A 23198-nucleotide genomic window follows, 5' to 3' on the forward strand; every position below is an offset into this window, starting at 1 on the left:
ATCACAGATGAAGTATAGATGATGATGAGAAAGGAAATGGAACACAGCATCCAGCTATCTAGAAGACGTAGTTGCTTGTCGCAACGAGTTGCTATCAGGGTATTGATTCATGTCGGTGTCGGCGCTTTGAGGCGTGTGAGCGTAGGTGTATCGGCGAAAGGCCCGGGCGTCAGACTATTTCGATTGTATACAGGCCCCCCTGCATATTCTACGTTGTGCCAACCCCGCCAAAGAAGGTGGCTCACTCCGAAATGAAAGCATCCATTGTATTTACATAAGCAACCGCTAGCGCTATCTTACTAGTAGTCGGGTTGGTCAAAAAAACTTCTTCTACAGTGTGGCTAGTGGGCTATCGATAAGCTCAGCCACATTTGCTCGTAGGGTTTTGGGAAGGAGCCACGGGCACAATCAATTTCCAAATTTTACCGCTTGGAGGGCGAACGAACTTTCCGCGATCTTGCAGTCACCCGAACCCCATCGACAACATCGCCCATCTCCGACACGGTAAGGATAAAATCAGTCAAGGTCAGTTGCTGCCAGAAGATTTGTATCCTGTCAATCAGCTGCGAACATCCTGTACTGACAATCGCCCAAGATGGTTTCCGCAAAGAAGCATGTTCCTATCGTCAAGAAGCGTACGTTAAACCTCGAACCCGCGACCTCCACCAAGAGCAACCACGATCGACGAGACGATTGAGCAGACAGGCATGGACCAGAAGTGTTGACATGATTATTTCACAGGCACCAAGGCCTTCAAGCGCCACCAGAGCGACCGCTTTATGCGTGTTGACCCTGCATGGCGTAAGCCCAAGGGTATCGACAACCGTGTCCGCAGACGATTCAAGGGCAACCAGGTCATGCCCTCGGTACGTTGAACCCAACACTCCGGCAGCATATCTCGACGAACAAGTCTGCTGCTGCATCACCAAGGAACAAGTTTGAAGGCTGACTCGAGATGCACTCATAGATCGGTTTCGGCTCCAACAAGAAGACCCGCCACATGATGCCCTCCGGCCACAAGGCTTTCCTCGTCAGCAACACCAATGACGTTGAGTTGTTGTTGATGCACAACCGCACCTACGCCGCAGAGTATGTCGACTCTCTCCCGAGCTCAGCTGCTACAAGTCCATACAGAGTGGAGGATATTGACATGTGTTTCTAGGATCGCCCACAACGTTTCGTCGAGAAAGCGAATTGACATCATCTCCCGCGCTAAGCAACTCGGTGTTAAGGTTACGAACTCCAAGGCTAAGGTTACTACTGAGATCTAAGGGAACGATCAACGGTGAAAGCAAATGCGGCGACTTTAGGGTGTACGGTTTCTCGATTTTCGGCAATCATTGCATTGATGCATGGGAATGGTTTTGCTCTATGGTCAAGGACGGTCATGAGCCTGGCATGTATTTCGTGCTAGAAAAATGAAATACATCTACGAATGACAACAATGAACCAACCATTTCATGGACCACCTCGCCCCGCGTGCAAGTCGATTCCATGGGGGATTTCTACGACGAAGCGGAGAGCTGCGATTGTGTTGCGGCACAACATGATGCCTCGTTACTCGGTCAAATGTTAAGGAAGACAGACAGCACACGGTGCACACCACTACATCAATCAGTATGATGGACAAATCCCACACTCTTGTGCTGTCTTTTCTGTGATATTTGATCAGCTCTGTATGCAGTTATGTGCAAGAACAATCTGCCTGAGGGCTACATCGGCACCTTGACTCTTATTTGTTCAGCTACACTGAAGGAACACTTCGCAAATAATAGGTCATGACAATCGATTCGGCATGGCTCGCTCGTGATAGTCTTCCAGTTGTTATAGCCAGACGTAGACTTGACCGAGCAAGAGTGTCGCTCCATCGTACGCAGTACCTGCCAGTGTCTGCTTTGACCCGCCGACAGAAAAATCTATAGACCTCGAAAGGTTACCATTGGATAGCTAACGAATTGGTTTGGCCATTCTCTGAGCCCAGTGTCACGACGTTGGAGCATGTCATTATTCTTCACAGTTTATTCCAATCATGGATGGATACTATTCACATTACCATCGTACAAACGTCTTTGTTCTATAATTTCAGTGTTCAGTTCCGACAGTTTTCTCAACGAAAGCCCACCGAACTCGAGCGCTTAGGAGTGGGATAGAGTAAGTGGATTCGATTCTGTGATATCAGGTACATTCGTATTCTCGTTATTGTCAGGAGAACTACTCTGGCTAGATTGTACTCGTGTAGCATTCGTAGTCGAGGGGCACATAAGTTGGTCTACTCATTCAAACATAAACTTCTAAGGTCCTAATATCAACTCTCACTGTGTCAAATCGAACCATAATTCCATGATGCCCCAGGCTGCCAAACAAGTGAAGCTAGGAACACAGCCGCCGTTCCTTAACGACACAAACTTGCTCAACAGGAATCCAAAAAGTCAAAAGTCTAAATTGAAGCAGGCACATCCAATGGTACCCGAAAGAGACTCGCTCGTACTTCTTAGCAGAAATAGTTATGTCCCCTCTACAACTACACATACAAACACTAACAACCATGGTAGGGTGATATTATGTAATGACCTATAGTGTTGTCTCAATGCCAGCCAGGCTTCTCCGCAATTATAAACACTCAATTACTTTAAACTCACTACATTCAATGCCTTTACAAGATCTATCTTCGCTAGCTATCATATACCTTGCTCTCTATGGCTCTTCTACAGATTTCTTTAAGTCAGCTAGTACGTAATGATTAGATAGAGTCCCTCTATTACGACTGTTTTGTTCTAGGCCGATCCCGGCTTGACTACCGAAAAACACAAACAAGTTTTCTTTTTATAGTTTTTCTTTTCCGGGGGGAGGACAGAGGGGGGGGGGGGGGGGGGGGGGGGGGTTTCCCCCTAACCACCATGGTACCATTTCCAGTGTCTATCCGGGTTAATTGTTACTGCCTGGGCTATCTTTCCTTCCAACATCGATGTATCTGGAATGGCCTCGCAATATATTCTCGAAGAAAAAAAAAACACAGAAGCCCCTTAAACATTGTGCTATACGCAACATTCAAGGGAACTCGAGTCCAAGCCATTGTTCCTGCATTTCTGACATATTCCCTGTAGTCGGTCTTCAGGTAATGTGTCTCTGTCGAGATTGAATGGGAGTAGAACGTGGAGATACCAAACCCGCTTCGCTGTAGCAAATTTATCATTAGAGTTGTCGAAAACTTTTATCCTTAGAGTCCTCGCACAGTGGTCACGAGTTCAGCTCTCAACCAAGATATGAGCAGGAAAGCCGAAAAATTGATACCGCTAAACGCTTTTCCAACGACAATCTACTGTCTTTTCCTACTGTGATAGTGGGTAACCATTTAAACCTTTCTCCGCTGGTTTTCTCATCTATATTCAAATACAGCCGCCGTCTTCTGCGGCATGTGTTTTGTTTTCTTCCCTCTTCACCAACACTTTTGGGCAAGATCTTCTCTGACACATTTCACATTTCAGTCACAAATAGTATTACAGTCACCATTTGGCTAGTATTGCTACCAAGCCTCCTTTCCCATCTTGTCGTCGAAAGATCTTCTTCACATGCTTCATTCGAAACAAGTTGTATAGATAATAGTTTGAAACTGCTATTGTATAACTTCCCGTACATCATCACCTCTTTTCACCATCACCTTTTTTCACCATCACCTTTTTTTTTTAATTCTTTTTTAAACCACCACCTCTCTTCACCATCCCCTCTTCTTCTCACCACATTTCCCTCATCATCACAAGGCTGTTATCATGAACACGCCGGCTGTCCAGAAATACCAGGGCTACCCGGGAGTTCTAATCGGGACCACCAGAGTCCATGTGCCCCTGAACTTGGATGAGACATGGGCCATCGTGGATGATGATATGTCCGAGCTTGATGAGGATAGTTTCGATCAATTTGAGGATCTCATCGCAGAAGAATTTCCTCGCAGCAAATCCGCCCGAGGGCCACTTAAACCCCAGGATGATTTTAAGGCCGAGGATGGCTCAAACTTCATCTTCGGCTTAAATGACCTGGGCAAGGATCTCGACGGACCCGAAATGCATCAGCTCCCGGAGGATCAGATTGACAACAACTTCATTTTCGGCCTGGACGACCTCGGCATGGACGTCGATGGCCCTAAGATGCACGAGCTGCCTGCTGACGACGAAGACTATGAGGTTGGCCTATCCCCTCGAACCAGCCGACCTGTCTTTGCCTCTCACCTATGTAAATCTCCAGAGCCGATGTCCGAGGCCGCCCCACCGCGGCCAGCCCAGCATACAGACAACGGCTTCGGCTACGACGCGGATGATGAGGACTCAGACTATGATGCGCTCGGCAACGTGTCCCCGCGCTGCAGGCCTCACTTTTGCAGCAAGAGACCGTGCATCCTGGGGTGCCAACAAGGAGATTCCGAGATGCCATGGAGGGACGCTACCACGTTCCGTCGTCAAGTCAGTGGGTGCCCGGGAAGATTCTCGTAGTCGGAGACACCCCTATCCGCGCTGGACGCTGTCGAGACCCACTGTGACCACGTGTGTCACGAGGAAAATTTGCCTCAGGAATGTGGTTTGGCTTGGGAATGTTTGCGGTATTGCGTTCACCAAAAACCTGGGAGCAGGAAACTTAAAATGTACAACACCTAGACCTGTGTACACCACTACCTGTGTAAATCACACGTTGTGCTGGCAAATACGGGGTCGTACCGTGCGCGTTATTGTATCATTACGCAACACTTGCCTGCAAAGGGCAAGATCCACGATAGATGAGGTTATTGTACGAGACTGGGCATGGGTTTGGGCAAACGCATTGGGACATGGAGTTGTTGATATTTCAAATTTGGGGCGCAACGGGAAAAGCACTGATACCCTTTGTTGGTTACGGACTGTGGCGCATTATCGGGAGTTGGGGGTATAATTATATGGAATCATTGCAAGGAGCTGCGTTTTGTTCAATGAGAGGCATTGAAATCATCCAAATCTTCCTCGCAGTGACTGACCTCTCTCTCTCATCTGTGATGAATCTGAAAATTGTGAGCGCTACAACACGAAAATCTGCCCAGGCTTCTACAAGACCTGTGCCTTCCTCCATGCTTCAATAACCTGCTGGAGGCTTTGTAGATATGGCTCGAATGAAGTGGATAGGGTGAAATTAAACGGCCGCGCGCAGTCAATGATATGAGAAGTGTTGACTCTCAGAACGTCAATAGTAGTCTCATCAAGGCCGAAACTTGCTGTGGTCGTATTAACGGGTAATACCGTAATGTTGGTCAAATCGAGGTTCAGGCTCCTAAATTTTGGTGCCTCTGGAGCATTGCGGAGGGGGAATTGTGCCTGTTGCTTGCTGTGTCGAACGAAAGCGTAAAATTTGGTGAAATTCACGTTGGCGACCAGTACTGCGAGTATACGAGCTACAAGAACTCAGTTGCGTCTGTGGAAAGCTATCATGGGTTTGGTATCATGTCAGTGCACATGAAATATTTAGGATGTTTTATGATATCGTTCGCATCAGAGCTTTCTACTTTGGTGCCGCTAGCAGTCTGGCAAGCCTTGAATCCTGAATGGTCCTTGATCAGATTCTTCACAAGCTGGACAGACTCTGCCTCGTTTATGGGATGCACCTGTCCGCACATCGTACAGTCTGTGGGTCAGTTTGTCAGGAGTGTCACAGTTATAAATATTTGTAGATATGCACTTCACATTTATGGCCCTCAAGTTCGATGTGCCTCAGTGCTTTTGCTCGAAGCTGGACAGCTTGAAGGCTATCAACACCACTAACGAATAATTGTACTTCTGCACTCGGCATTTGGCCCCCCCCCCCCCCCCCCCCCCCCGTGTCACCCAGCACATTCAAGAACCAATTTTGTAGTGCGCATTTCGATTTTCTTTTCTCGAGCGACTTGTAGACTGCGTCGATTTTGGCAGCAAACTCGCGATATATTTAATCTCGCTTGATAGAGCTCTTGTTGGTCGTGAGGCAACCCATATTTTCCGCCATGACAGCTACGCACTCTCTACATATCTGTGCAAAGCCCTCCAAATGTTGATTTGCAGTCTCGCTGACTGTCCTTAACTGGTCCAGGAATGTGTCATCACTTAGTTGACTTGTACCTAGCACCCCGAAAAGTAGCAGGCAGGGAACTCCACAGTCAATACCAAATGCGACCGCCTCTTGCACTGCTACCTATCATGTCATGATAGTCACATATACCTGCATATATAAGAATAAGATCAAGTACGTGGTGAACTTGGTGATATTTTTGGGGCCGGGTATAAACTTTAGTTCATATCCAGCCAGTTTGAAGACACCTAGTGCTTGCTGCATGGTACGTCCGACTCTGTATGGTCGCTGGGACCTTAATCATAGAGAATTGTGGTTCAGCCGGCGATACCCTTTTCTGTGAGGGCCAAAATATTGTATAACTCACTACTTAGGTACACATGCATGACTATTTCAACCAGATACGTATGCAAGTTATGAGGGAACATTTCCGCGGGGCAGAGACAAATACTACAGATGGCGAAGTAACACGGAAATTGCGTGATCGCAAAGGTACGGTTCGATAGCTTGAGATGCACACCAGGATGATCGCTAGGGCTCTTCCATTAATACTTAGATCTACAATATCACCTAAGCCTCCACAAATCATGAAACGTAGCAACTACGGATGGTGCTAGGATATTGGGGACGTCCACGAAAACACCCATCACGAGCTTGGTAGTTCTGTGAACTAATATAACAATATAACAATATAGCACAAGATTTCATGCATGTACACTGTGACAAAGTTGCTATAACACGCCACAAATGCTAGATTAGCCGGGCTATATCGTCCGTGGCATACAAGTTGGACCAGTCCGAAATGTCGGGTTGACATAACCTTTACTTGTTCTGAGAAATCACCGCTCATGGTCGAGACGACTCTGGTTATTTCATGAAAATTTTGGCTTCATTAAATCGAAATGGTTTCTCCTGTCGAGTCCATACCTTTTGAACCAAGCCTGATAATCACAAACATCATATATAAGACGCTTTGTGAGAACGCCGCCGCGGCTCGCATGGGTCTGCCATCGATAGTACCCAAAAGAATGTTCATTGCGAGGCTGTTGGTATTAAAATCATGTGTTCATATTGCACTGATTTCGACTGACAGCCGCCACATCGAGAGGCTTGGCTCGATGCATGGTCTGGGGTCCCACACCCTTGCTGGTGCATATGATGGAGCCTGACTGTAACGCACATGCCTGGATTGGAGTACGGCTGTACGTCCCACGGCTAATGGTAAGGGTATGGCACACACTATCATAATCGGCGTTTACTTCGCTTCCCATTATTATCCTGAACGCTTGAGAACTCCTGCAAATACTTGTGTGATTAGCCCTACATTACCAACATCGAACATTCATGCAGGAAGCACCAAACACAATGACGGAACCCGAACAAAATATTACTGAATCCAGACATCTCAATGAAGTAAACCATGTTGCTTCGACACTTGTTTCTTCAGAACCCCATGGCGGCGCTGACATAAAGTCGAGCCACATATTGCACCAGAAAGTCGTGTTAATCCCGACGCCAAGCGGGGACCCCGATGATCCTCTGGTGAGCCATACGTTAGCCAGCATTGGTTCTTGTTGCAAACTGATAACATTGGTAGAATTGGACACAAACCCGTAAATATGTCATTCTTGCAGTACTATCCGTCGCCACATTTTCCGAATTCACTGGCGCGCTCGCCGGCCAACTTGAGGTCGCACCACTCAGCAAGTCATACCATGTCGAGACATCGGAGGTTGCGTACCAGAACTCAGCGGCCAACACCGGGATGATCATTGGCAGCTTGATTTTCTACCCTCTTTCCCATGTTATCGGCCGACCCTCTGCAATATTTTGGTCTATGATCGGCGTGACGCTCTCACAAATCTGGGCCGCTCTCATGACCAAATCAGATAACTACGATGCTTACATTATATCACGGGGCTTCGCGGGCTTCTTCGGAACAATCGTAGGTGTACTGGGGCCACGAATTTTAATTGACCTGTTTTTCTTGCACCAGAGAGGTCGGGTATATACTATCTTCTATTTTTGGATGGATGTAGGAAATGCGGTAGGGCCTTCAATTTGCGCATTTGTGAGTATTTCATCCCATACCTACATGACAGCTCCCCTCTTGTTTTTGAGGTACTTTGGTAGGCTGCCATCTTCTTTCCAACAAGATCGACATCAACATATCTTGACATAACAAAGCTGGGAAGAGTTTCTCTAGGCTGAGATTCTAGATTTTACGCTAACCTGGATTCAAAAATTAGATAGCCTCTGCATCAAACTGGACATGGGCATTCTGGTGGGTGGCTATTCTATGTGGTGTATCTGTACTAAGTATCTGGTGCTTCCTGCCCGATACAACTTGGGATCGTCGAGAAGGAGCTATTAATCGGAAACCGAAACGGTCATGGCTTAGGGAACGTGTCGAAACGTTCCTTCCCGGGACGAACGTTACATCCAAAAAGCCTCCAGTGGAGATAGTGAGTCTGGCATTAATGAGACGAACATTCTGTGTTGACGCTAAAGAGTATCTATAGGTCAGACCTGCTGTCGTTCCTTTCAGAGTTGCTTTAACACCGGTGACCATATTGACAAGTCTATTCTGTTTGTTGAACTTCGGCTTCTACGTTGGTATGAACAGTGTGGCACCGGTGTGGCTTCAGAGGCCAGTGAAGTCGGGCGGCTATGGCTTTACTGCCAACCAAAATGCTTTGTGTTAGTTCCCCATAAAGGTTACATATCTGATATAACTAACAGAAATCCAGTCCAATTCTTTCATTGGGTAGGAATAGCTATGGCTTTATTGTATGGTCAACTAGTCAGCGATCACTTACCTCTTGCGCTGGCTGGCCGCTTCAACAATGGAAATTGGAAGCCTGAGTATCGACTGCACGCGCTTTGGCTACCGGCTCTCATTTGCAATCCAATCGGTCTTGGTATCTTTGGCTATGCACTCCAGAATCAGCTTCCATGGGGACTCCTTAGGTTTAGTCACATCCTTGTCACGTTTGGTTCACTGTAAGTCCTGAATCATTCATCAATCGGTACAATACTATAACTCATTCACCTAGTTGTGTTACCCCCATCACCGTCAACTACCTGTCCGAGTGTTTCACCAACAATATCGAGGAGACGGCGATAGTATTGAACGCTTTCAGAGTGGGATTTGGCCTGTCACTTGTTTTCTACATCAACCCCTGGGTAGCCAAGGTCGGCTTTGCTTGGGCGTATGGCACTATGGCTTTTATCCAGGTTTTCTCGTGGCTATTTCTCACTGTACTTATGTTTAGAGGATACCAGATTAGACAGCTCAACCCTTTTGGATTGGTTTCCACCGAGGAAGGAGAACATGTCTTAGACAAGGAAAAGTCTGTCGCATGTCGCATAGATAACAGTTGATGAGATGTTAATAACATTCCGTCGCTAAGCAACGCAAAATAAATAAAATTTTGGTATGAAAGGAAACGCTTGCGTTTCTATAACAAGCGACATGCGATGATATACGCAATATAATAGGTCAAAATATCTGACAAGAAAAAAAAAAAACCAAGAAGGGCACGACCAACAACCATTGGACCCCAACCCCTGGAATACATCCACGCAAGACTTTTGATGTCTCCCACACCCTCTATGACTCGGTAATATCGCTGTCATCGTAGATACAGTAAGTACCGTCGGCACCACTGGAGTACTTGGTAGGCTCGTCACCGTTGTCGTTGCCCTTGTAGGTGACACAGATGTTATCGACATCCGAAACAGTAACGTCGGAGAAGGTAGCAGAGTCACCGTAGTTGTAGTTGATACCAGCGAGGGTGGAACCACCGGAGGCGGTGAGACCGCTGATGATGACGTGGCGCTCGTACATGTCGTCGCAGTTACCACAGCTGCGGTACAGCTTGCCGAAGTCGTCAACGGTGAAATCTGAGATTGAGATAGTACCAGCACCGTTATGCTGGATCACCTTATCATCGGCACCGAAAGCACCGCCGCCCTTGATGTAGGTGGTGTCACCAGCATCCTGCAACTTAACAGTGAAGGCGTCCTCGCAAACGGCAGACCACCAGACGTTGCTGAGAGTGCAGCCACCTTGGCACTACGAAGTTCCATATCAACATCAAAATTGCGAATTTCTTTTTCACATGGGTACTAGGTGGCTCAACTTACGTGGACACCCTCAATCTGGTTCGGGCCAATGATAACGTTGCTCAGGGAGGCGCCCTCCTCAAGGATAAAAACAGCATCAGAGTCGCCGCCCTCGTCCTGTCCAGTACAAGAGACGCCACGGTCAATCTGGTACATTTTACCGTCGAATGACTCGCCAGCCGCAATTGTCTTTGGGGCGGAGAGCTTCGAGGTACCTGAGGAAGCGGGGAGCGAATCACGAGCCTTTAGAGCCTTAGGGGCAGAGGTGATCATAGGGCCGGGAGCGGCGGTGGCGCCAAGGGCGAGGGCAGCGGCGATGAGTGCGTACTGCATCTTGAATAATAATAAACTGATGACTGGAGAAGACGATAGAGTTTCAAAGCCTGCTTGAAAGTGGGCGACGAAAGAAAGATCAAGCGCTGCTTGTCAAGTGAGTGAACGGAGTCCAAGGGAAGGAGGCGTAAGACTTGAAGGAATGGTGGTGATAGTGAAGCAAGAGAGTGGTCAACATTTTGTACGGATAAGACGGCATCTTATATAGCTGTCAAAGCCCTATTCGGAGTATACAACCTCCTGGCGCTCTCGGTACTCGGTGGGCACCACCCAACATTGGATGTTATGGATGCCCTGGCACACCTCGGTTGCCACCGACTGGACATGGGACTAAAAGGATGCTTGAAGCTCGAAATTGGATTAGTATACAGTCCGCAGGGGTATGAATTGTTAGAGTGATACGAATATCTGTACGAGGGTGTAAAATGTCTGCATACACTATCGGGCTATTTTATGAAGCCTCGAGGGTAAAAGAAGCAAAAAGGTGTAAGTTTAGAACTGAATACTTAAAGATACGCCACGAGATATATAACAAGTTAATTCTTTTTACTATTTACTTCTCAGAACCTACGTCCTTTGTTATTTCCCAAGGAAAAGAGGTATTGGCGAGGTTCCAAATAGTTGCTTTTCTCCTAGAAATCGACAAGAAAGTCCAGAAAAGTAGCCCAATAACGCTTACAGTTGGCCAATATCAGGCTGTGGTTGCGTAGAATTCTGACACTAACAATTCATACCCCTGCGGACTGTAGTTCATCTCAACAGTTTTGGTGTGGACTCTCGACGCCTTGAATGAATAATCCACCAAGACCATTGTCAGGACAATTTTGTTTGCTCTTGGCAGGAACATTTATGGAGATCCATTGCCATGTTCAGGTGAAAGACGGAGGCAGTAACCAATAAGGAGATGATCGCTGACGAATACAGCCCGGAATCTGGGGTACAGCCTGGGCAAAGCCTACCGAAGTTCTAGCGTTCTAATTTGAATGGGCTTGGCAAGTCAGACTGGGTAACAGAGAGGAGATGTATGTTACGAACATCTTCAATCTGCCAATCAATGTTCTTGACTCCGGTGACGGCTCGATGCGGAATGAGAGACACAAACCCAGCTAGTACCGCATGTTTGAGATGAGGTGACCCATCTGGCTCCGGTGAATAGGGTCATGACGTTGAGGGGTTCTCACTCTATTTTTCTTGCTGTTGAACCACATTGTCGGTTCTGGACTGTGAACGGCGGAGAAACTCTAGAATTGTTGTCGACCAGAGAGTCGCTAGAAGGAGGGATAGGCGCTGACATACCCCAGTTTTTAAGAGGACATGAGACTGCCAAGCGCGATCAGCCGCTTGGCGCCCCGATTTCAACCTCTAGCGACAACAAACTTACGGCAATAACGACCCACGCCGATCTGAAATATATTAAAGTAGTCGTCATGCCGTTCCTAGAATACAGGCCTCGGGAGGATATAGTGCCAGGTGCCTGCCGACGGTGTTGGACTACCGTGATGAGGCTTAAAAGTTAACCTTGGCATCCTGCCCAAATTCAAAAATAGCAAGGTTCACAGCTCGCTTGTTGGTGGCGCTCAATTATTCCGGTGCCCTGCAGCCATCTGCCGGCAGAGTGCGTTGTAACTATGCAGCGTGCTGCAGTGACACCCTAACGGCCTCCTGGTGTGTTCAACAATTTATCTCCAGGAAGGACGTCTGCCTGAGGTTAATTAACCTATGTTCGAGAAAGATGATTTTGTGGCATGAAGCTCTCTTTCATGGCAGGCTTCGAAACACAAAGCTCTACGACATGTCGAATCCCAAGCCCATACGTTTCATTCTCATGATTGACGGCACTTCGATCAAGGTTTGCATGTTGCTGTTTGTCGTTCTTCTATCTCGCCCTATGAGTACAGTGCTTAATTAAACCCCATCCACCGAAAACGATCCGTTGCCAAACTCTTGAATATTTCTATCGCAGTAAGCTTACATTAAGGGTATACATTGTGGTGTTTTGACAACCCGGCTCCACCTAGAATCTCGAGATATCGCGACCGAAGATCCACGAGATACACCAGTAGATGGGTACCATTATCTTGTTGCGAACAGACATGCTCTTCGTTAAGTCTGCATTGTTAAGACATCCCGGTTAGTTAAATTTTCCATTATGATAGGGAGGAGTATGTTTCGGGAGTTTGGTTTGTTGAGACCACTGATCTCATTTCTCGAAAGCCTTGCAGGTTTAGAAGGCCATCCACCAATACTTTCCCGAAGGATAACAGGGATTTGAAGACGCTGGTTGTTTTCGTTTACTTACAGGCCGTTCTCCACAGGACCCAGGCTGCCCAACCCTTCAGGTCATCAGTACTGCTTTGATGAATTGCTTTCCAATTGCCCAAATAAGTCATCGTTCCCCAGTTGCGAAACTTGAACTCCTTAACGTCGGCGTCGCCCTTGTTGAAGCGCTTGGCGAGGTAAGTAGCCTTTTGACTGGCGACTTGAGCAGTAGCCGGCAAAACCTGCCCCTCGATGATCGCACAATCACCGATCGCGTAAACATCAGGCAAGACACTAGCAGTGCTTTCTTGCTCCTGGTTCGATTCTGTAGGCACGACGCCAATATGGAGATGTGTATCAGTAAGAAGACCGCCGGTTTTCGGGTCCTTTTGGAGTTTGAATTTCGTGCCGGAACTCGCATCCCCAGAGACCGCTGATCCTGGTGTAAAGACACTCTCTTCCAGCTTTTGCACAAGAGGATTCTGCATAAGGCCAGTGCTCCACACAACGATGCCAGCGTTGACCTCTTCCTCACCGTACTCCTTGATCTTTAATTTTAAACATCCTTCGGTTTCCTCATCAGGTCGGATGCGAGTCAGATGATGTTCGGTTTTCACTGAGATACCCTCCCGCCGGAACAGATCCATGGCATAAGTGGCCAACGTCTGGTCGAACATGGGGAGAACCTTTGGCGCAACATCATACACGGTGATTGCAACAAACTTGTCGAGATTGACGTAAAGCTTCTTCAAATCGTCCTGGATCAAGTCGTGTAGTTCTGCCGCAAATTCGATGCCCGTGGGGCCGCCACCAACGACCGCAAAATGCAGTAGCTTCTTTCTTTCGTCGTCTGTTGTTGTGGGCAGTGCAGCCTTCTCAAAGCATTGCAGCACTCTCATTCGAATTTTCCTGGCGTCGCCAACATCTCGGAGGAAGTTCGCATGTTCTTTCACACCTTCGATCCCGAAAGTCTGACTGTACGAGCCCACCGCAATCACCAACTTGTCGTACGGAACTTCAAATACTTCGTTTTTTGTGGACTGCAGCTCGGAAGGCTTTGTTGGTCCTGAATGGGTCCGTGATGCCAGATCATCCGACGTGTTTGCTTCAACACGGATGATCTTTTTGGAAAAATCGATGTCATCTGCCCAACCTTGGTGGAAGTGATCTAATTTAAGTCTCCTGACAGGCTCAGTCGTAGCTCGGAACTCCAACGTGCCGACGGAGGTTCCTGCCAGCAATGGAGTGAACACAAAGTATGAACGAGGCGATATCATGACACGCTCATACTTCTTTGGGTCCAAAGTGCGTGCAAATCCGTATCCGGCCCATCCGGATCCCAGGACGACAACGCGCTCTCTTTTGTCTTGAAAAGATGTTATAAAAAAATATGGCTTTTCGGGTGTGATATCTTACTTTTACTGCCCGATTCTACACTTGCATACCGTGTAAAGCTAACAGCGGCACATGGCAACTTGGGAGATTTTGTGGATGGACGAGTGGGAGCTGCCGCATGCCTGACCAACCGTGAGCCCGCAGAAGCGGCACAGTGTCCACGGATGAATGGCATTGTTAATCTTGGGACAAACAGGAGACTTTTCAAATGGAGGGAGGCTATTCGTAGTATAACGCATGTCTACTTAAGACTACGACATGACGGAACGCGCGGGACGTGGGAATGATGTAAATCTGTAGTGTCGTTGACACGATAATTGCACGGAGCGCCGCATTTTCGCTGATGGATAACATGCTTGGCAAGAGTCACGCCGAAGAGGCCGGATCAGCTAAATCGCCTCGTTTCACAGCTCAGACTAAGTTATTTATACAAACAAACCTAGTCACTCGAAAGGAGTTCAAAGTTGTGTTTGGCTTGAGGCATTGCCATGGCACATGTGACGGGCGGCTCAGACTAGTCTAACCTAGTCAGAGTTTTGAGAATAACGTTACCGGACGGGACTTGCATGGGCCGGTGCCGTTTACATGTGGTTGTGACCCAAAACGCAGCAACCGAAGAAGACGTGATCGTGTTTAGTATAACCAGGAATTGGGAAAACGAAAGAAATAAAGAAAGAGAGAAAGAGCCCAGGAGCAAGCGAGGTAGTTGTCGTGAAAGTTGTTGCGAAAATACCGAAGTTACTTATGTGGCGAGGTCAAGCCAGCCGGCCACCGGAGCCCCCGTTGTTGGAGCCGCAAACGCAAGCAGCTGCAAATTGTTATCGATAACGAATGGGAGCAACTTTTGATCTGGAACTAGACTAACCGTAGGTCAGACTAACCTAACCTAGACTCCATACATAGGTGATTGGAAGTCTCCATATGCTGCCGCGAGCTTTCCATGAGCGTTCCGTGTCGCAAACCTCTCAAGTACCACATCCTTCAGGCAAAATGTTTCGGGCAAGCTCCTCTAGATTCCTGACGAGGAATTTGACCTCGTCCGCCCGATCACAGAGCGCATTAGTCAGATCCTCTCCTGCTCGCCTATCAGTCCGCACTCTTGCGTCCGTCAACGTCCCCGCCGGACAGGTATGTACAGCCTTGTTGGGCTTCGCGCAGCCTCAAGCTGACCCTTATCAGGAACCTACTGAGCTCGACAACATTTCCACATTGCCAAATGGCGTCCGCGTCGCATCCGAGGCCCTTCCGGGGTCCTTCTCGGGCGTTGGCGTATACATCGAAGCCGGCTCGCGATTCGAGAACCCTTACCTCAGCGGTGTCAGTCACATCGTCGACCGTCTAGCTTTCGCGTCAACGAACAAGAGAACGGGCGAGCAAATGCAGGAAACCGTCGAGTCGCTGGGCGGAAACATACAATGCGTCTCGAGCAGAGAGTCTATGATGTACCAAGCCGCCACATTCAATTCAGCCGTTCCCGTTGCCATGGAACTTCTCGCTGAGACGATACGAAACCCCCAGATCACCGAGGAGGAAGTCGCCCAGGAGCTGGCAACTGCCGAGTACGAGATCACAGAGATCTGGAAGAAGCCAGAACTCATCTTACCGGAGCTTGTCCACATGGCTGCTTTCAAGGATAACACGCTAGGGAATCCACTGCTGTGCCCTGCAGAAAGGATACCCGAAATCAACAAGTCCGTTGTTGACACCTACCGAAATGCTTTTTACCGACCTGAACGCACCGTCGTTGCCTTCGCCGGAGTACCTCACGCGGAAGCAGTGCGACTAGCGACCCAGTTCTTTGGCGATATGAAAGGCTCAGGCCGACCTGTGCTCTCAAGAAGCGGCTCGGAAACGTCTCTGGATTCGGCAGCATCAGACGTGTCCGCAACACCAACTGAGAGCTCGTACTCGTCGAGTGCGTCGTCCACATCTTCTACGTCATCTCAGCAGCCCAGCATATTGTCCAGGATACCCCTTTTCAAGAACCTCTCTACTTCAGCCTCAAGCAACGCCTCCGTCGTCGAGCCGAGCAAGCTTTATCCGACACAACAGCAACTGACTGCCCCTGCTCAATACACGGGTGGCTTTGTTTCGCTCCCCTCTCAACCTCCCTCATACAACCCTATGCAGCCCGTCTTTACACATATCCACCTCGCATTTGAGGGACTTCCTATCGCCTCGGACGACATCTACGCCTTAGCGACGCTGAACACCCTTCTTGGAGGCGGAGGTTCTTTCTCCGCCGGAGGACCCGGGAAGGGCATGTACTCACGATTGTACACCAATGTTCTCAACCAGCATGGATGGGTCGAATCATGCATTGCATTCAACCACTCCTACACCGACTCCGGTTTGTTTGGTATCTCGGCAATGTGTATTCCTGGACGGACACAGGCTATGCTTGATGTCATGTGCCAAGAACTGCGTGCGCTGACACTTGAAACTGGTTTTGCCGCACTGGGACAGGTCGAAGTCAACCGTGCAAAGAACCAGTTACGATCAAGCCTCTTGATGAACCTCGAAAGCCGGATGGTCGAGCTTGAGGACCTTGGCAGGCAAGTCCAGGTCCATGGCCGCAAGGTACCAGTCCATGAGATGTGTCGCAAGATCGAGGCTCTTACCGTACAAGATTTGCGCCGCGTCGCTCAGCAGGTCACTGGCGGTCTGGTACAGAACCCAGGTACTGGCAGTGGCCATCCTACTGTTGTCTTGCAAGAGGCACAGAACCCTGGCTCTTCGGCAAAAGCCATGAGTTGGGAAGAGATCCAGGATAGAATCTATAGATGGGGCCTCGGTAGAAGGTAGATGCCCATACTTGTGACCGGTAGTGTCATATGTATGCCGTGTACGATAAAGCAGGTCATTTTCAGCGCATACTTGCATCTGTACACCGATCACATATACAACAGGTGCTCCAATAATGATCATGTAGAATAGCATACTATTAGAGATGTACTATAACTGGGCGGTTGAGCTGTGCTTTGTCTTTATTTTTACACCTACGTGCATAGTAGGCTGCAGCTATCCGGAAAGAAACGCTTGGAAAATATTGTTTGTTCTGATATGGAATGCCGTAAACGGAATAATATCTCCTAAACAGCGACTTAAGACGGGCACGAATTGGAATAAGCATATATTTGGTAGCCCGGAATCACATCCTTGAGTCTTGTAATAGTGTTGAATGTCCCTGACAGCACACATTTCATAGCTATCTCATCAACCCACAGCTATTTGTTTCCACCCGGATTATACCATGAATTTTGATGATTCGGATACGTGGCTACCATGAGTAACATATTCCGTACAGTTTAACTTCAAGACATATCTTTCAACTATGAAGACTAAGCTTGACGCAGGATTTGGCCGTGAAAAATGGCTGGCGACTCTCTGTGGAGTTTGCGACCAATACTATTCAGCCAGACCACAATCGCAACTTTTCATACAACTTGTCTTCATAGATGAGCTTTGGACACGCCGTTGTAAGTAGTCATATCTATCTCAACGACTATTCATTGACAAATCACTGTTTCAGATGGCGTTCTACCACCACCACCACCACCACTTTGGCGCTATCTATCCGAAAACGCCAACAAAAATGGGATCAACGGCGAGGGTGACTGTATCATCCTATGTACTTCAGTGCTCTTCATAGTTGCTAGAGAAGTGGCTATATAATCGTAAGTCGTCAAAAATCTTAGCTAATTTATGATCTCCAGGCGATTTTACTCATCCAGTAACCCTTGTCCATACTAGCTATTTGTTTTTGGAGGGACATTGTAAACCCTTTTAGCCAGCTCTATCGTGTCAGACAGTGGCTTGATATGCCTGATACCTTGATAAATCATTCACTCACGACCGACGACGACCGACCCATCATTTCCGCCAAGTGGTCTGTTCCATCTGTTGTGCCTAGTCGTCTGGATTCAACCCGCTTCAAGCCCACCATTCCTGAATGCCCAAATACATGAACGGCTACCTGACCATAACCCATAGTAAACTATCCAAGGCTCGGAGCGGGGAATTGAAAGCTATTAGCATGGTCGCTGCAATTACGGCAGAGGAAAGCCCAACTATAGGTTAAGATGTAATGCTTAGTGACACTCGCAGATTTGAGGTACACATGGGAACATTTACACATTTATGTTATCTGCTCGATCAGCATCATCCATATCGCGTCGTTGATATCGCTGATGTTCATGCCAAAGAATGTAGCAAAGAAGCCTAGAGGAAGCTGGGTTGAGAAGAGCAACTAGATATGCTGTACTTTGGAAGAATCGATGAAGGAGGAGGAGGAGCCTCACAAAGCTGATAGTCACCACGGTGAGTGCGAGCACAGATCGCCCTTGATCGACAGTCTTCAAGGACATGTACAGCGCAACTTGAGCTTGTATCAGTGACGTTTTCTCCCTCCTTAGAAACTTGCTGTGCAACTCGATGCATATTTCTAGATGTATTCCTTCCCCGAAATGGTTCTAAAGATAGCTTATCGGCATTCGAAATGCTCCATTTTTCAAGTTGTGACAGATGAGTTGTACCCCATAAGTATGAATTCCAGCCCGGGGGCTTTGAACTCGAGCAATTTGAATTTCTTGCCGGATTTCAGGGAGGCTGATGATAAGTACAGACTTCCAATTATTGATAGATCTGTTCATTTCACCCAGCAGTTGCTTCTTCCTAGGCCTGGACTCAAATCGCTGTCGTGCTGTCGCTATATGTTCGTCCTCGAGATCGACAAGGTTCTTCTGCGCAGGATCCAGCTTGTCTAGGAACTTGAACTTCTGATCAAACCTGAGACTGAGGTAAGTATCTAAGACGTCCTTGCAGTGCGTCCACCATCAGCAAAGATGTCGACTGTGCCCGCACTTTGTATCCAGCTCTACCCGAACAGTGCAACCGTCTGGCCAACTTCGTCCTTAGTCAAATAGTCTTTCGATCACGCGGGGCAAAATGCACTACAAATTTATCGCGAAGAATCTTAAATGGTTCAAATTTCGTTATCCATTCTTGTTTAACTATGTAATGGCTTTTGGGACGATCTGTACTTGATCAAGAATATCAGTTTTGACGGATCTGCTGAAGAAAATCTGAGGCCACTGTCTGAAAATTTGGAGATCCACAAACCACAATCGAGACAGGGACAGTTTCTGGAATAGGTATTATTGGCGGCTAAAAAAACCAGGGAATCCTGAGCGGTTTCTTGTTCTCGAAGCTTACAGTAAAGACATCCCGGGAATAGAGCACGGCTTTTAGAGCCAATCAAATTGTTTTGTCGCTACTAAATAGGATGCATTTTTCATCTTGGGCCTTACCGTTCCACTCTCTTGGTTTTACGCACAAACGTTGCTATACTATCCGCATTAGTTATGCACCAAGATCACCGAAGCCTGCTCATATATATAGGTACTACAGTAGTGCGCTAGAGGGGTACCTCACAAATCGATGCGCTGAGACGCGACCAACTTACTGATTTTGTTTCGCCTAGTAGATCTTATGGCTGGAATTTGCTACCTTGGAAGACTGGAAAAGCTGATTCGATTAAGTTTCGAAGACCACTAGGGGTGATTAGTGTAAAGAAGGTCAAGCACTGTATTGCATTTACGATGGCTTTTGTATGGATGATGATCCACTTCGATTTATAGACCTTTGTCGACATGCTGGATAATTGCGCTAGGACTAATACCACTATTTCTGAAGTCATCTATCCAGACTTTAAAGAACGAATCATCGCAAGCGTAGAGGAACTAGGCGTCGCCGTGCAGCTGGATGCTAGGTTGGAACAACAATATTCATCGAAGTTACATATCACTGCTATGACCACTGAGTCGCTCGCATGGCTTTAGAGCTATAATGACACTCGCCGCGGTATTGAATATCATTAGAGCTGCGACCACTAACTTCGCAATGATCCTAGACACTTGCTCTGTCTTCGGTATTATTATGCGCTATAGTGGTGGGTTGTTGAATTATGGAGATGGGGATTGGTGGTGGTTCACCTTGTACTAGATCTTTTTTCGCTTTGCTAGGTAGTGTTTCGATAAAAGCAATGAGGAACCATGAAATTCATGAGCACCAACGGCCTTGAGGAATAGAGAAATCGTGATTGGATTCTTCTGCCTTCCCCTCCCCCCCCTTTTTTTTTTGGTTGAACTCACTAGAAGGTCTAGCGCACCCTAGAGCTCATATCGCCACTGGCCGGTTAAAGATATCCTCCAACTCCCTGCCATAGCAGTCGTTCTGTCTCACTTGTCTATTTTCAGCCCTGGGCTCTCTACCCCGTGTCTTTGAAGCATCAGTCCACTTCTCCGACGAATCTGAACGTTAGACCATTCACGTAGCGTTCCCCTTTCATCTCGATACCGCACCGTACAACTTCATAATTATCGGTCTCGTACGCTCGAAGGGCCGTCTCCTGTTCATAGGTCTCGACAAGGAAAGCGTGTCCATCGATAATCCCCACTGATCCGGTCGTCATTTGATCAACAAGTGCCTTGTATTTGCCTCCCCAAGTCTTCAGAACACCACCACGCGTCTGTGCGGGCACCAAATGCGGTCTTCGAACTCCGACAAGGCCTCCCAAGACGTCGTTATCTGCGAGTGTTCCATAGAAGAAATACCATACAGGGTACTCGTCATTCTGTGGTGTTGCATTGCTATCGTGGCGGAATTGCGGTAGAGTCGCTTCTATACCTAGCGTGGGGTGCGCAGATATAGGACACAGGTCCTTGTCTGCAATGCAATATGAAATGATAGTAGGTGCGAATGGCGGTGCTTGTTGTCCGGAAAAATCGAGGATGTTATCCCGAGCGAGGCTGTCAATCTTGTAGAATTGTGTTTGACAACCAGAATCGCCATGCCCCATCAATAGCTCCGGCGGTTGTGCTAGCTTTGCAGCTTCCTGAACCATTTTTACGTCCATTAGTGGTCCTTCTAGCTTGAGGAGAAACATTGCCGCTTTCGTTTTGTTTGACACATTTGCCGCCGTGTACGTTGGAGACGGAGACTGATCGTGCTTCAGGATATCGATCGAATGTTCGTATGATTCTTTGTCATACCCCTCAGCTTCCTTTTCGTCTCGAACCATGCCCCAATGTGCCAAAGTGATGACTGTTCGATTTAGATCGTTTCGATGTTGTTCAATTTTGCTTGCTGCTTCTGGAGGAGCGTAACCAAAAAGCTTTTGCCATTTCTCGACCATATCCAAGTCGCGGGTGTCATTTTGGTAATCTGTAGTAGCACCCAGAGCCATAAGCTCAAGCTCGTTTAAAATATATTCCATTTTGGAAAGGCTGCGAACGAGTGTACTCGATGGATGTGCTTGAAAGTTGTCAGATAGTACACATGTGAACCACCCTATTACGACTGTATCAAAGAGTGGAGTTTCAAATATTGGGAAAGCAGGAGATGGCAGTGATAAGAGATTCAAATATCGTTCGTAAGTTCAATCTTACCTAATTCCGACGGCTGTGCTGGTTTTGCAAGTTCGGCATGTGACTCTGGTCTCAGCTGTGGTGCGGTTAAGCTTTTGGTTGGCAATGGTTCTGAAAAAAATGTGGTTGCGTCTCACCTATTTCCGAACGCTACGTATATTGCGCAAGTTCGGCGTGTAACTTTAGACTGCGATAATGAAAAAGAAAAAGTTTTGATTGCTCAAACAAGTATGAAGAACCACGCTGGGAATGGCGTCAAACTGTGGGCGGACTGATTACAACAAGGCGGCCGACAGCACGAATACTCATGAAGATTCAATCGGAAGAGGGGTTGATTTCAAGTTGTGCAAAACAATGACGAGAACAAGCCAGAACGGTTTGACTTCAAAACTAGCAATTCCATTCCTCGTGGCTGGCCATAATATCTCGAACTTACAGCGAGCAGAGCTGAAAGCTTGAGCGGTTAAAGAATGCAACGGGGAAGTCGCGTAACTCGATCAGAGACAGCACCAAGATATAACGCAGGTGCGGTCAGAGCTACTGCATGGTCTAAATCTATCACAGTGTCAAATATGAAGTGCGACCCTTTGCTAAAAGAAGTAAGAAAGATTGAGTTGTGCTTTGGGCCGGAACAGATTGCCCTCTTGCACGACCTGGCCGGTTTCACATTTGTTACGGAAGCCTGAAGGAGCATATTGTCCAAGGATCCATCGCGGCGTATAAGTTAGTGCCTTAAAGAGTTTCGAGAGGCAGGAACGTCCAACACGCATGTAATTGCAATTAAATACAGAAGTACAACCAAAATCGAGACTCTACATTCAGACATATAAGTAAATATACTCCCTAATTCTAATTTGTTATAAGCTATCCTTTATTGTAATTATGATACGGTATCTTTGGGACAACTAGTAACTGATTGTCGAAAATCTAGACGTTGAGGACTGTATCCACGCATCAAATGGGTTTTCTGGTTTTTGATGGTGCCAGGGGCGATGTCGCTATGGGTAGGATGCGATGGATCCTACGGCCCGAACGGGCAGGAGTCGTCGGTGTGAAGATGAGGATTTGTCGCGGCCCGGATGTCTAGGTCGCTAGGCACGCCCTTACAGAGCCTATACGACCCAAGTTCGGTATCCATACGGATCCGTAGAAGTCCACGCGTGGGGGGTGGTCGGACAGCCAGGGCAGCGGCCGGGGACGAGGTTTCTGGAGTCCCCAGCCCCAGTCCTTACAATGTACAGACACACCCCCGGTTTGATAACTCCTGAGGTCATGTGACTGTGACTTGAGACGAGCTGCATCATCATTTTGTAATAACCAAAATATTGGCAAGTGACAGGGGATCATGCCAGTCAAACAATCCCGTATGGATGACCGCCGGGCGACGTTCGAAGAGACGGACCCGTTTCTTGCTAGCGGCGGCAGCGGCCCGGAGAACGGCCCCCGCTAAACAGACACACTCTAAGCTCACTGTAGCGCTAGACTAGTCTAACCTAGTCCAACGTCGACTTTCTCATCCTATTTGTCGCTCTGGTTCTCTTTCATCGGCTCCACAAACGAGGCTTTTCGAGGACGTGCTCTGCCGCCGGTGCCACA

The 23198-nt window shown here is 47.7% G+C and overlaps 7 protein-coding genes across 7 annotated transcripts; 4 read left to right on the forward strand and 3 right to left on the reverse strand.

Moving 5' to 3' along the window:
- The first annotated feature begins 466 nt into the window (after positions 1-466).
- On the forward strand, positions 467-1492 carry BKA67DRAFT_81030 (60S ribosomal protein l32). Its single transcript, XM_046109449.1, has 5 exons — positions 467-525; positions 582-635; positions 742-866; positions 968-1089; positions 1163-1492. Exons 2-5 carry the CDS (start codon positions 596-598, stop codon positions 1269-1271), a joined length of 396 nt encoding a protein of 131 aa, XP_045965411.1. The 5' UTR covers positions 467-525; positions 582-595; the 3' UTR covers positions 1272-1492.
- Positions 1493-3767: 2275 nt separating this feature from the next.
- On the forward strand, positions 3768-4484 carry BKA67DRAFT_668210 (uncharacterized protein; the record flags this gene model as incomplete). Its single annotated transcript, XM_046108634.1, has 1 exon — positions 3768-4484. One exon carries the CDS (start codon positions 3768-3770, stop codon positions 4482-4484), a length of 717 nt encoding a protein of 238 aa, XP_045965412.1.
- Positions 4485-7334: 2850 nt separating this feature from the next.
- On the forward strand, positions 7335-9498 carry BKA67DRAFT_550719 (major facilitator superfamily domain-containing protein). Its single transcript, XM_046101681.1, has 6 exons — positions 7335-7602; positions 7658-8131; positions 8310-8525; positions 8583-8760; positions 8811-9063; positions 9117-9498. The coding sequence occupies exons 1-6, from the start codon at positions 7405-7407 to the stop codon at positions 9442-9444; spliced, it is 1647 nt and encodes a 548-aa protein (XP_045965413.1). The 5' UTR covers positions 7335-7404; the 3' UTR covers positions 9445-9498.
- A 175-nt stretch (positions 9499-9673) lies between these two features.
- BKA67DRAFT_531343 (pectate lyase-domain-containing protein) lies at positions 9674-10521 on the reverse strand (the record flags this gene model as incomplete). Its single annotated transcript, XM_046099372.1, has 2 exons — positions 9674-10138; positions 10210-10521. 2 exons carry the CDS (start codon positions 10519-10521, stop codon positions 9674-9676), a joined length of 777 nt encoding a protein of 258 aa, XP_045965414.1.
- Positions 10522-12535: 2014 nt separating this feature from the next.
- On the reverse strand, positions 12536-14350 carry BKA67DRAFT_590312 (pyridine nucleotide-disulfide oxidoreductase-domain-containing protein; the record flags this gene model as incomplete). Its single annotated transcript, XM_046104577.1, has 3 exons — positions 12536-12630; positions 12821-14146; positions 14197-14350. 3 exons carry the CDS (start codon positions 14348-14350, stop codon positions 12536-12538), a joined length of 1575 nt encoding a protein of 524 aa, XP_045965415.1.
- An 815-nt stretch (positions 14351-15165) lies between these two features.
- BKA67DRAFT_654408 (insulinase) lies at positions 15166-16980 on the forward strand (the record flags this gene model as incomplete). Its single annotated transcript, XM_046106554.1, has 2 exons — positions 15166-15303; positions 15355-16980. 2 exons carry the CDS (start codon positions 15166-15168, stop codon positions 16978-16980), a joined length of 1764 nt encoding a protein of 587 aa, XP_045965416.1.
- A 3484-nt stretch (positions 16981-20464) lies between these two features.
- BKA67DRAFT_654409 (uncharacterized protein) lies at positions 20465-21451 on the reverse strand (the record flags this gene model as incomplete). Its single annotated transcript, XM_046106555.1, has 1 exon — positions 20465-21451. The coding sequence occupies one exon, from the start codon at positions 21449-21451 to the stop codon at positions 20465-20467; it is 987 nt and encodes a 328-aa protein (XP_045965417.1).
- Positions 21452-23198: the final 1747 nt, after the last annotated feature.

The sequence above is a fragment of the Truncatella angustata genome, assembly GCF_020726525.1.
Source record: "Truncatella angustata strain MPI-SDFR-AT-0073 chromosome Unknown BKA67scaffold_1, whole genome shotgun sequence".
Classification (NCBI taxonomy): Eukaryota; Fungi; Ascomycota; class Sordariomycetes; order Amphisphaeriales; family Sporocadaceae; genus Truncatella; species Truncatella angustata.

What these genes read in the sequence shown, in the direction of transcription:
- BKA67DRAFT_81030 (XM_046109449.1), top strand. Translation starts at nt 596, where the DNA reads ATGGTTTCCGCAAAGAAGCATGTTCCTATCGTCAAGAAGC. An exon ending in TGTTCCTATCGTCAAGAAGC is followed by an intron (nt 636 to 741) that starts GTACGTTAAACC and finishes ATTATTTCACAG; the next exon opens with GCACCAAGGCCTTCAAGCGC. An exon ending in GCAACCAGGTCATGCCCTCG is followed by an intron (nt 867 to 967) that starts GTACGTTGAACC and finishes ATGCACTCATAG; the next exon opens with ATCGGTTTCGGCTCCAACAA.
- BKA67DRAFT_550719 (XM_046101681.1), top strand. Translation starts at nt 7,405, where the DNA reads ATGCAGGAAGCACCAAACACAATGACGGAACCCGAACAAAATATTACT. An exon ending in GGGACCCCGATGATCCTCTG is followed by an intron (nt 7,603 to 7,657) that starts GTGAGCCATACG and finishes TAACATTGGTAG; the next exon opens with AATTGGACACAAACCCGTAA. An exon ending in AAAAGCCTCCAGTGGAGATA is followed by an intron (nt 8,526 to 8,582) that starts GTGAGTCTGGCA and finishes GAGTATCTATAG; the next exon opens with GTCAGACCTGCTGTCGTTCC.